This window comes from Taudactylus pleione, unplaced genomic scaffold (assembly GCF_031769625.1).
Source record: "Taudactylus pleione unplaced genomic scaffold, aTauple2 ptg000222l, whole genome shotgun sequence".
NCBI lineage: Eukaryota > Metazoa > Chordata > Amphibia > Anura > Myobatrachidae > Taudactylus > Taudactylus pleione.
Window position 1 is genome coordinate 270,173 of NW_028284624.1, and position 13,953 is coordinate 284,125.

The 13,953-nt window shown below is 41.1% G+C and overlaps 1 protein-coding gene across 1 annotated transcript in view; it reads right to left on the reverse strand.

Annotated features, from left to right (window-relative positions):
* The window catches only part of MTM1 (myotubularin 1), a 77,981-nt gene that overhangs the window by 31,179 nt on the left and 32,849 nt on the right, over positions 1–13,953 (reverse strand). The window contains exons 5-6 of the mRNA XM_088478844.1: positions 7,930–8,040; positions 5,199–5,300 (exon numbers count right to left, since the gene is read on the reverse strand). Of these exons, the coding sequence (XP_088334970.1) occupies positions 5,199–5,300; positions 7,930–8,040 (213 nt within the window). The remainder of the gene's footprint in view (positions 1–5,198; positions 5,301–7,929; positions 8,041–13,953) is intronic.

Genomic DNA, 13,953 nt, shown 5'->3' on the forward strand with positions numbered 1-13,953 from the left:
TGTACTTCCATCATTGTCTTTCGAGGGGTATTGTTGAAAGGCTCCTGCCGCTCCAAGCTGCATTTCTGGATCTACCATTTGATCTAACAGGGAAATTGGCACCAGTCTCACGTATCCCTAAGTTAAATCTACAGTCTACTTTGTATTACCTTCAACATACTTAGAAATTAGAACTTGGCGTACCGGTGTCTTAACCTTACACAGTGTATATTGTTGGTCAATGCATCCTGCTCCTTCATCACCGGTCATAGAATAGAATGCTTCATTTACATCAAAGCTCTGGCGGCAGGCACACTACAGCAGCAAGTTCTTCTTATACCACTTGGGAAATACAGTTCCCAGAGTTATCATTTATCCCCATGACAATCACATCTTAGCAAGGGTTAAACTCAGAAATGTTGACTCACTCCTTTAATGGCAGGTTAACTGTCCGATCTCCAGGGAGTACCACCTTGGAGAACGTTCAGTGAGTGATGCAGTGTAACTAGAGTGCTGACTGTATGGGCCACCACTAGAATGGGACATACTGGTCACTAGGATGAGGCTGTGCTGTTGTAGTTGATAAAAATTTGTTGAAGTTTCAACTCTTTTTATATACGTACATGTGTATAACCATGACCATGCAGGTCTCACCTATACTGTGCTGCAGCATACTGTATATCTCAAAGCTAAACAGTTGAGCATGAGATTTAAACTCATTAATCGTCAGCTGCTCATTACTTACAAGGCTAGCGGAAACTTTATTATATAATCCTTTATTTTTATGGAGCCACAGGAGGTCCACAGCGGTACAGAAACCGTATGAACAAAACAAGAAAAAAAAAGTGACCAAAAGTACAAACATTGCAGAACACGGACAAGGTTTAAAACCATTACTGCAGCAACAATCATAATAACCAAATAAGCAGCAAGTCAGCAGGACCATGTTTGGTGCTGTTGTTGGCAGTGGGGAGGAGAAGGGATGTAGTCAGCATTCCTACAGTCAGGATGCCAACACTCACAATACTGACAGCGGCATCCCAACTGTCAGATAGTGGAGGTAAGTATTAGGGTTAGGGCTAGGCTGCAGGAGGGGGCGTTAGGCTGTGGGGCGAGGGGAGTTTTAGGGATAGGCTGTGGGACGGGAGGGTTAGGGTTATAATACTTGCAGAAATCTGTTGGGATTCTGACTGTCGAGATGCCGCTATTGGTATGCTGACTATTGCCATCTTGACCATCGGGATCCCGTACACAATCCGAGGAGATGAAAGTATAAGTGAGGGAAGGAAAAGCACATGAGGGAAGATGGCCCTGCTTGGGAGTGCTTGCAAACTTACGTGTATGTATACTATACAATAGTTTCTCCATCACCCCTGCAATACTCTCCCAGTAGGATGAAGGATAAGAACAGTCTCAAGTGGCTTTTCCCATCAATAGCCTACAATGTACTCAAGCATGCAGTACTTTCTTCTGCACTACAATGCTTTTTATCTGGACCTGTCCTTAACACTGATGCAAAGAAGATGTTCAATTTAATTCAGACTGCCGATTTGGTTATAAGTGGTCACAATCAGGCTACTCTAGTAGCACTAGGAGATCTGCAAACGTCTCCAGGATGGGTTTTCTTTATGCTGCAGTTTTCATTAGAAGGCAAATAGAAATGATAAAACAAATGTCCACAAAGAACGTACACTTCTGGATAACTACAGAGATCAGATCTTTTATCTGGAAATCCTGGAGACGTAAACAATTGCTACTGCTGGTTGCTAATTTCTGACACACAGACATTATCACCAGGCATTCCATCCTCTGAGTCACCGTGAGAAGCATTGCTAAACATTTTAATAAAAAAAGACAGGAACTCTAGGGGTATTATTATTAAACATTATTTATAGGCGCCACACGTGGTCTGCAGCGCTGTACAGAGGGCAAAACAATAAGACAGTACAGGCAATGTGCTCCAAAAATGAAAGAAATCTTTTATTAAAAACCCCTAAAGTGCCCATACACACAATGCTTTTCTCAATCACTAAATGTGTAGCACACAAAACAGGATAAAAGAAAGATGTAATCACTTAAAAATACACCTGTTTAAACATGCTGAATGCTCACTGCATGAACAAACTGTTCAAATAAAAAATATATCAGTTGCAAAAAAAATAATATTTCACTTAAAAAGGCATAAAATCACTGTATATATGGACATCTTTAGTTGTAACCATCTTGGATTATGGGGCCCAATGAGTAATACACAGGTTTTTAAATTATTATTTTTTTCAATTATTTTTTTTTTTTTTTTAAAGAAACTAAAGAGCTATATTAGAAAACTATTATTTACAAGCTCTCAATGGATGATGCGAAGGGTGGACAATGTTAACCATTAGCCAAATAACCTTAAAACATCTTAGCATGCATGCTCAAGCAAACATGACAAAACAGACACAGGATGTTCTCAGGGAGATTTTCAGCAGTCGGAGAGAGGGTATAATATTCACAGCGCTTTACTTTTTCCACATTTTGTTATGTTAGAGCCTTATTCCAAAATGGAATAAATTCATTTTTGTACTTAAAATTCTACACACAATGACAACATGTAAAAAGTTTTTTTGAGATTTTTGAAAATGTAATTAAAAAAAAAAAAACCCTAAGAAATCACATGTACATAAGTATTCACAACCTTTGCTCGATACTTTGTTGATGCACCTTTGGCAGCAATTACAGCCTAAAGTCTTTATGAATATGATGCCACAAGCTTGGCACACCTATCTTTGGGCAGTTTCGCCCATTCCTCTTTGCAGCACCTCTCAAGCTCCATCAGGTTGGATGGGAAGCATCGGTGCACAGCCATTTTCAGATCTCCAGAGATGTTCAATCGGATTCAAATCTGGGCTCTGGCTTGGCCACTCAAGGACAGTCACAGAGTTGTCCTGAAGCCATGCCTTTGATATCTTGGCTGTGTGCTTAGGGTTGTTGTCCTGCTGAAAATGAACAGTCGCCCCAGTGTGAGGTCAAGAGCAGGTTTTCATCCAGGATGTCTCTGTACATTGCTGCATTCATCTTTCCCTCTATCCTGACTAGTCTCCCAGTTCCTGCCGCTGAAAAACATCCCCACAGCATGATGCTGCCACCACCATGCTTCACTGTAGGGATGATATTGGCCTGGTGATGAGCAGTGCCTGGTAGCCTCCAAACATAATGCCTGGCATTCACGCCAAAGAGTTCAATCTTTGTCTCATCAGACCAGAGATTTTTGTTTCTCATGGTCAGAGTCCTTCAGGTGCATTTTGGAAAACTGTGGGATGCCATGTACTTTTTTACTAAGGAGTGGCTTCCGTCTGGCCACTCTACCATACAGGCCTGATTGTTGTTGCTGCAGAGATGGTTGTCCTTCTGGAAGGTTCTCCTCTCTCCACAAAGGAATGCTGTAGCTCTGACAAAGAGACTATTGGGTTCTTGGTCACCTCCCTGACTAGGGCCCTCCTCCCACGATCGCTCAGTTTAGACGGTCGGCCAACTCTAGGAAGAGTCCTGGTGGTTCCGACCTTCTTCCATTTACGGATGATGGAGGCCACTGTGCTCATTGGGACCTTCAAAAGCAGCAGATATTTTTCTGTACCCTTCCCCAGATTTGTGCCTCGAGACAATCCTGTCTCGGAGGTCTACAGACAATTCCTTGGACTTCATGCTTTGTTTGTGCTCGGACATGCACTGTCAAGTGTGGGACCTTATATAGACCGGTGTATGCCTTTCAAAATCAAGTCCACACAACTGAATGTACCACAGGTAGACTCCAATTAAGCTGCAGGAGCATCTCAAGGATGATCAGTGGAAACAGGATGCACCGAAGCTCAATTTTGAGCTTCATGGCAAAGGCTGTGAATACTTATATACATGTGATTTCTTAGGTATATATATATATATATATATATAACAATGGGAATGACCGCACTCATGGACAAACAATATAACAACGGGCCCGGGTTCCCCTCCAGAGACAAGCTCGAATGTAGATATAGGTGATGGACGGAACTCCGTCACCTATACCTATATCTATATATCTATATAAAAATGTGCAAAAATTTAAAGAAAACTTTTTACACGTTGTCATTATGGTTTATTGTGTGTAGAATTTTGAGGACAAAAATGAATTTATGCCATTTTGGAAAAAAGGCTTTAACATAACAAAATGTGGAAAAAGTGAAGCGCTGTGAATACTTTCCAGATGCACTGTATACACATATATTAATTATATATAAATGCTTGGGACCAGGGGTATTTTGGATAACGGAATATTCCGTATTTTGGAATAATTGCATACCATAATGAAATATCTTGGGAATAGACCTCAAATATACACACAGAATGCATTTGTGTGTTATATATACACACTTTATACACACAACCTGCAGGTCATTTTATACAATATTTTCAATAATTTTGTGGCTCAAGCAAAGTTTGAGTATAGAAATGAAATTCATTTATGTTTCATATACACCTTATACACACAGCCTGAATGTAATTTTATACATTATATTTAATAATTTGTGCCTTAGACAAAGTTTGTGTACATTGAACCATCAAAAATTTCATTATCTCAGTCATGCCAAAACCATTCCGTATTTCTGAATATATGGATATGGGAAACTCAACCTGCTAACTAATATATATATATATATATATATATATATATTAATAATAATGAGGGAAAGTGTGCCATCTCTTGCAATGTTTCAGCTTAATATACACATAGGATAAACAGATCCCTGCAACTAGTTTCATGGCATTCATCTGCTGGTATCCTACAAGAATACCCTTGCCCCACCTTTTTTTGTAAAGAAGGTTGACAGCCCCTCTGGGTTGTAGGGGACTGCATTACCACATAGGGATCTTAACAGGATCTTGACAGGAGGAAGGTGGGCTCCTTATCGCTATAAAAGGCAAACAAGTGAAGACTGGGTGACACTGCAGGATTTTTTTGCCCTTTTAGTATTCAATCACTTTACCCTAAAAAAGTGGAAGTTGCAAGGTCACAGCCAGCTATCACAAGTAAAGCGTCTACCAAGGAATAACGCAATGAACAGAGAGTTGTACTCAAATGGTGACGCACAGGTGGGAAAGGCTAAAAATAATCTGAAATACTAAAAAAAAAAAAAAAAAAGTTTCCCTTTTAGGAGACACCAGCAAGACAAATGGATCATATACAGTAAATGGATGCTCACCAAAGCATTGGACAGTGGAAACGCATGCTTTGTGATATCTTCAAATATCTGTTTTCTGCTGTGTGTTTCCTGTTTCAGAGCAAAACGCAGGTTTCTCATGTCCTATATTAGGGAAGGATAAAAAGTAGTCAGTAATCTCTCTATTAACAAAGAGTCTGGTTATTCTAATGATGACCATTGGGTAAGTATGGAAAGTGATTAAAAACAAAATAGATAAAAGGAACAGATAAAGAAAATATGTTTCCTAGTGATGATAAACAGGAAACAGCAAGTACAAGTTTGCAGCCTCTACTAAAGTTTTAAGAAAAACATGATCACATCCTTATGCAAGCCTACCACTTTTAAAGCCAGGTCGGCAAAAGAAATCATGCTTTTAAAACAAAATAATCTTGGATTCCATACAGATGTGTCCTCATACATATAGCCTCCAGATACCATGCTACTCCGCTAGCGTCAGATGCTTTTTCTGCAAAAAAAAGGAGATGCCTAAGTTGCAATGTGATGCGACTAGGACACCAGCAGACTGTGCTGATTCATTTAATATGCAACACTTGTATGTCTGTGTGCACCTGAGTCTGTATATGGAACATGGAATGAAAAAAGCTGCGGCCGCTAAATTGTAGCATTTTGTATACAGATTCATAGACTGTGTCGCACACAGATTTTGCCACAAAATCACGCAAAAAAAAAAAAAAAAAAGATGCCCAGCGCTAGCAGAGTCTCACGGGACCTGCTGCGTCATAAGGGGCTTTTTAGCGCGACTGCAGTGGAGATGTGCGAGGATACAACTGTATATAAAGCAGCCATCTACATGTTTGTAAACCTCCTTGACATAGGAGGTTACATGTAGGGACATAGCCACCCGAGAATCATTACATCCATCTTTTTCTTTATAATAATATTATTATTTATATAGCACTTTTCTCCTAAAGGACTCAAAGTGCTTTACATTTACAGTACAAAATACAAAACAAGCTTAAACAAGGGACATTAGTGAAATGCTTGGGTGAATAGGTGAGTCTTGAGTCTATTTTTGAAGGATTCTAGAGTGGAGGCCTCTCGAACTGTGCGGGGAAGTGAGTTCCATAAGGTTGGAGCCCCAAAACTAAAAGCTAGACCCCCAGACGAATTCCGGGAGATTCTAGGTACTGTTAATACTCCTTCATCAACGGATCGCAATAATCGAGTGGGACGGTAAGGAATCAGGAGCTGCTTTAGGTACCTTGGGCCATGGTCATGTAGGGCTTTGTAAGTTAGTAAGCCAATCTTGAAAACAATTTGCCATCTGACAGGCAGCCAGCGAAGGGAGTAGAGAGTGGGTGTTATGTGGCTGGAACGGGGCTGATTGGTTAATAGCCTGGCAGCTGCGTTTTGTACCATCTGCAAGCGGTGCAATTCTTTTGCTGGGAGTCCAGGGTAGAGAGCGTTCCAGTAGTCTAGGCATGATGATATAAATGCATGTATGACTTTAGGCAGATCTTCTGAGGGAATTAAGTGCTTGATTCTGGCTATGTTCCTCAGATGAAAGAATGAAGATTTGATTGTGGCTGATACATGATGTTTAAGTATCAAGCCACCATGCCGGACAGCACCAAGAGTCCGCACATGTTCAGTGTTTTGTAATTCTGATCCCCCAAGCGCAAGTCCTGTTGGTTGGCTATGCTGTAGCCCTGACTTGTGTCCTATCATAAGGACCTCTGTTTTATCAGGGTTCAGTAGCAGCCAACTGGCATTCATCCACTCCTGAAGCTCAGCTAGGCAGCCATTTATGGGGTCCTTTGTACCTGGATCAAAGGACAGGTATAGTTGTGTATCATCTGCATAGCAGTGGTAGACCAGGCCATGACGTCTGATTATTTCACCCAGTGGTAGCATGTATACTGCAAAAAGCATGGGAGATAGTATAGAACCCTGTGGGACAACGCATGGAAGTGACACTGGTGATGAAGAGTTTACTCCAGAAGAAACTCTGGAACCTGCCGATAAGAAATTATTTGAACCAGCTAAGGACTGTGCCATCCAGTCCAAAGAAATTTTTCAGGCGCTCAATTAGAAACCCGTGGTCCACAGTATCAAATGCTGCTGAGAGATCCAGAAGGATTAAGACTGAAGAATCACCTCTGTCTCTTTAAATAAAATAACTTAAAAAAAAAACAGAACTCTATAAAGTTTTCAAATATTAAATACCAAAAGGTATCCTTCTACAGATGTTTATTATTTATTATGTTAAGTATGTATGCAAATATTTTTTTTTTAAGAGATCATTTTAATATATGTATGCAAACATTTGTAAAGAATGATCAATGGACCAGAGTAAGTCTTATTAGCAAATAATCATGAGAGAAACAGACTGTCCAAAGATCATTAGTACAATGGTATGAAATTATATCAGGAGTTCCGTATGACAGAGTAGTGCCACAAAATACGAGAAACAGTAAAGCAATTTCTACATTACAAAAGACAGTAACAACATAAATAGGTAAAGTGACAGAGAATTAGTATTACACTGAAAGCTTCACTTTGATTCTCTACTTATCTGCACGCAGATGAGACAGCCCGTTCAGTAGAATACAGGCTACTGATTTCTCCAACATTGATTGGTGCCATAAAATGGCGTCCTCCATGGTGTGTAGTCAGCTAATGCCAGAGTTAATGACTTTTGTAAAGTTACTAACTATACTTAATTTTACAAACAGTAAGACAAATACATGCACAAGGTTATCATACTTACTTTGCAGGTTATATCCAGACCATACGCATTTTCTCCCCTACTTGAGGCACCACCCACCTTCTCAATCCTTGCAATGACACCCAGGGGAACTTCAAAAACAATCAATGGCTCCTACATAAACAGGCAGAAGACATGAGATGTAAATATGCTTGCTTGTATTGCCTATGCATAAACTATATTCAGAGTAAATAACTTTTACAGGTAACTGGGAAGTTGAAAGTTTTTTTCATGGTTTGAAATATAGAAAAGGTCAAACATGGTCTGCACTACAACACTGTCAACCATTTCATAAACGGAGTATCAAAACCAATGCTGGGTATACAATTATCTGCCAGATAATTGTACAGTGTATTTCCGCGGCCGACCACAAATTATTAGTCTATCGGATTCAGATAGATGCGATAATTTGTGAGCTGCAAGTTGGCCACATTGGAAGGTGTATCTGCTTCCCCAGGCCCAGTGACCGACATTTCACTGTTTTTTATTCACAGGGAATGCACGGGGAAATATTATCTCCCATGGAGTTGAACTTGGATATCGTGATCCATACACTGATACAGTATCTCTCATTTGTACACTAGTATATGGCCACGATATCTGCTGGGTTATAGGATGTCGGTTTGACAGACATCTTATCTGTCAGTGTATGGGTGGGTACACACCTGAGCGACTTGTAATTGGACCGATTTTACATTCAATTTCCCTTGAAGTCAGTACATATGATATTGAGGGTACACACTGTCCATTATCGTATACGACCGAACAATATAGTGTATAGTTTGATCGTACACGATTTATCGCTGCTCCTGTACACACTACAATGATCAATGGAAACATATGACGTCAAAATTGGCCAAATCGGACTAACATATCATCTGGTTGTCCGGTTGGCAGTACACACCAGACGATTGGCATCTAAATCGCATACGATATCTTGTGGTTGGCCGTGCAGCACAGTCAACCGAAAGACGACGCATATGACTCGTTAGAGCGCGCAATAGTGCGTACACACTAGGCGATATGCACGATTTGTCATTGCGATATCAGCCAAATGTGTAGCCAGCCTATGCCCAGCATAAGCCATTAGAGATGAATTTTCAAATTATCATTAATGTAACATTGTTCATATGGTCTTAGTGTTATCATAACGTCACCTTTATCGCCAAGAAAGAAACGGACTCCAGATCAGAGACCCCAAACACAGATTTTCAGTCAACCGTACTGCACTCTATTACAGACAACAACCTTAGCATTTGTTATAACGATTACCTAAATCAGAGTGTCGTATGGTCACAAGCAATACACCGAAGGGTGCAAATTAGTCAGTAAGTTCAAAGCTTCCATCTATTCATGTGATAAAGGAAAACTATTTAAATATTACTAGTTATTTATATAGCGGACACACATTCCGCAGCGCTTTAGAGACTATTTTGCCCATTCACATCAGTCCCTGTCCCAGTGGAGTTTACACTCTATATTCCCTACCACATGTACACACAAATACACAGTATGTTTTTGGATTGTCTGAGGACTCCAGAGTGCTATGAGGTAGTAATGCTAACCATTACACCATTCATGCTGCCCAACTATGAATTACAGTAGTAGCGATGTGGAGAAAAACATCAAAAGTTTACAGTTATTAAGTAAAATTGTTCCTTTTGATGAAACTAATGATTGGAAAACTGGTAAACTCACAGAAAAGGAATTTAAAGGTGAACTGCACAGAAGATAATGACAGCCTCCCGGGGCCTCCTATTCTCAAATATGAAAACCATGGATGCTCCATGTCTGGGACTGCTGCAGTTTGTTAGATACTTATCCCTGGCAGTGCTCAGTCACCTCAGTATATTAAATAAAAGAGGCTCTCTGCTGAACATTGTTGGTTGGAAGCTTAATGGAGCAGCCAGAGAATGCTAACAGACAAGCTGTAGGGATGAGCATAGGTCCTGTGTATGGTAACCTAAGGGGTTGTACCACATGCAGAGAGGAAGCAACACTGTAATCTCTTCTTCTTTTAAAGGAGAACTCCAATCACTGCATTGGAACATGTGCTGTAACAAAGCCAAAAGCAAATTTCCTGAGACTCCCCATTTTGGAAATCTAAGCATTTACAGTCATCTTTCACATGTATAGGGATAGAACAAGAAAACCTGTTCCAAAATTGAAGAAGTGAAAGCTATCAAACATCTGCAAATGGAAGTCGTTATCCAGTATAGCAGCAAACAATCATTTCTCAAAGATGCTTCTTATGAATGCAGTAGTTGCTGTGATGTCACTATATTAAGTGTAGCTCTAACCTCAAGGCTTGTGACAAGGGAGCTGTGAAACTACTGTACTGAAAGTGTTCTTTGCAGGAAGAGAGGGGAATAAACCTTTATGACTGTCAGATGGTTTATTAAGGTGTTTATTATAAATATTTCTTACAGAATTGGCATCAGCACCAAAACTGGAGATTGCACCAGGTGCAAGTAGGCATTTAGCACAAAATATCTGATATTCGGCATTTCACAATGTAGCCTAAGTACTCGAACAGTTGCCCATTCACCATTTCTTTTCATGGCTGTTTAGTTTTGGAAGATTTGGTATTGACCTCTACACTTTCACTTGCGATGGATAAACCTGTAGTTAAAGCCCCTGCCATTTTAACTCCAAAAAGGTAAAACAGTTTTTGCACATTAATAAGTACTTTGTGGTAGCTTCTCATTGCACAAACAAAGTCGTGAGTAAGATCTGCATAATTTACTTTACATGACAAGGTCTCTGATTCCAGCATTAACAGTCTGTTCATTTTGCCAACTCTTACTAAGGGCATCACTGCTTCCAAATCTACAATTCAAATTAAGTATGAAACAACTCAGGAACAGCACAAGGCAGAGAACTCTATCAGAGATCAGTACCAGCACATTTGACAATGTCAGACTCCTCTATAAGAAGTTTGTTTCACTAGAAGAGATCTAACAGCTTGGGATGGAAGGGTTTTGTAGTTTTCAATTTCTAACACTTCTTTAGTTTTTACAGGGATGCGCTATACTACCCTAGCGTTCCCGCTAGACTGCGGGCAGGGCAGGGCGTTTGGGGCACCGTCAGGAAACTTGTGAGTGCTCCCAAAAAGGGGGCAGGGTATGTCCTTGTGACACGCTTCCAATTTGTCACACTTGGGGGCGTGCCCATCACCCACAGAGGTGCTGAGCTTCCCACCCGGGCCTCCACTCATAATAAATAGATGCCGAGCGCACAGCGTCTCTTCACCCAGTGGTGATGGTTCACAGCAACTGCGGCCCGCGGGTCTCATGGCAAGCTGTTTTAGTGGGGCAACGCTAAAAAAGGGCAGGGCGCATTATGCCCTTTTAAAAATGGGTAGGGCGTGGCACCCCGCTAAAACAGCCTAGCGGGAACACTATTACCCACGTTTGTTTCCCAGTGGCAAGTGAATGCTTTCACTCTGCACTGCCTGAAGAGGCGGCCAGGTGCCATGAAGTGCATTGCAAATTTGAAGTAGGGATGTGCAGGCTCGGATAGGTTCGAGTTTGCACGTGGAGTTCGGATTTTTCCCTCCAAAAAAACGGAACTCAGAACGAGGCAAAACGTCATCTTACATGGACGAACATCATCATTCCTGGACAAAAGACCAGGAATGATGATGTTCGTCCATGTAAGATGACGTTTTGCCTCGTTCTGAGTTCCGTTTTTTTGGAGGGAAAAATCCGAACTCCACGTGCAAACTCGAACCTATCCGAGCCTGCACATCCCTAATTTGAAGTGAGAGTTTATGTTTGTTTAAGGTTTTATTTTTAAGATTATGTGTTCACCTTAACAGGTTTTGGTTGATGATCACTTGTGATCCCAGACAATACTGCCTAGCGCTACGGAAACAAATATTTTTCCATAGTTGGGGGAAAGAGCATATTGTGGCCCCCTTGCCACATCCTGTCCTGCACACATGGATATGGGGGGGGGGGGAGAGGGGGGGGGGAATATCGGAAACCCATTATTTCCCCCATCTTGTGTCAAATTAAAAAAAAAAAAAAAAAAAAAAAAAAAAAAAAGAGGATCCCTCAACTAATGCAGTAGGATCTCTAGTTTATAAATTGGTAGACCTTGTTGGGCTACCATATTCTTCCTACACATAGGAAGAGTTTAAACAGACCTTAAAACCACTGATAGGTGAAGTGGACAACATTGATTATCTTGTTACAGTGACCCCTGTCAAGGGTTGGGATATATTAGGCAGCAAGTGAACACTCAAGCAGGAAAAATTGCCAAGTGTAAGAATCGGAGTGACTTTGAAAAGGGCCAAACTCTGATGGCTAAATGACTGGCTCAGAGCATCTCCAAAATGGCAAGTCTACTAAAAGTGGTCCAAGGAATAAGAACCAGTGAACCTGCAACAAGGTCCTATCCCACACAAAAGTTACTGAAGTACAGATTACTGAAAATGGTAATGCTGGCTATGATAGAAAGGTGTCAGAACACAGAGTGCATCGCAGCTGAGTATGGGGCTGCGTCACAACAGACCCTTCAGAGAGCCCATGCTGACCCCTGTCAACTGCCGAAAGTGCCTGCAATGGGCACATGAGTGTCAGAACTGAACTATGGATCAATGGAAGAAAGTGACCTAGGAGTCTATTCATGTAGATCAGCGGTACTGAATCGTTACTTATCACTAAGATAGCATCTGTCCGATGCGATCTATAGTTTTTACAAGTAGTAATTCAGATACACTTACAAGTTGTGTTATGCGATGCAGCATAAAGAGGAACTGCGATCAGGCTCTCTCCTAGGTTTCTCAGAATAGTTAGTTGTTTTTTTTTTTCACATCATGTTATGCACATGCGCTGTTGTAATATATTTATGCGCCCGCGTCAGCTGGTGTGCTGAGGGAGGACTTGTGGGAAATCCGTGGAGGTTACATACAAGCTGACGAATGGATGTGGGCTGACATAGAAGAGAAGGAAGCCAATATAGAAAAGAAGCCGCAGTGGGGGCTACCGGGAGAACGGGGGACGGAGCCATCACTCAGGATTGCAAGTAGGCAGGGGTAAGAGTGCTTTTTCACTGCCTTCTCTTATTAGGGAAATGATTACGCTGTTCTGAAATGGTGAGTCATCACCGCAATAAAAAAACATTAAGATTAGTTTTCACCAGCTTCATGAATTGCTGTCACCATACTACAGTACGGTGATGCAGTACATGAATGATGTAGGGGCAAGTGCTGGAGAATCAATGTGTTTCTCCATGTGAAATCCTCTCTATGAATAGCTGAAAGCAGAAACGTGCCCTATTTACTGCAAAACAGGGCTTTTCTCTGCTTTATGAATAGACCCCCTAGTCTGATGAATCATGCTTTCTTTTAAATCATATGGACGGCCTGGTGCGTGGTGTACCTGGGGAAGAGATTGCACTATGGGTAGAAGGCCAGCCAGAGGAAGCAGTATGATGCTCTGGGCAATGTTCTGATGGGGAACCATGGGTCCTGGCATTCATGTGGATGTTACTTTGACTTGTAACAACCACCTGAACATTGCTGCAGACCAAGTAAACCCCTTCATGTCAAAGGTATTGCAGTGGTCTCTTTCAGCAGGATAATGTGCCTTGCCAAACTGCAAATATTGCTCAGGAATGCTTTGAGGAACAAGACTAATATTTCAAGGTGTTGACTTGGCCTCCAAATTCCCCAGATCTCAATTTGATTGCGCATCTGTGGGATGTGCTGGAAAACAAGTCCAAGCCATGGAGGCCCCATCTCACAATTTACAGGACTAAAAGGACCTGCTGCTAATGTCTTGGTGCCAGATAACACAGGACACCTTCAGAGGTCTTATGGAGTCAACACCACAATGGGGACCTACACAAAATTAGGCAGGTGGTTTTAATGCCATGGCTGATCGGCATACATATACAACGCAATAGCCTAAAACTATCACTAGCATATACATTACCGTCATGCATTACAATAGTTGGAACAGTAATTTATGGAGAATAAAAGAAATTTAATTATTCAAACACAAGAAAACATCTCCTAGT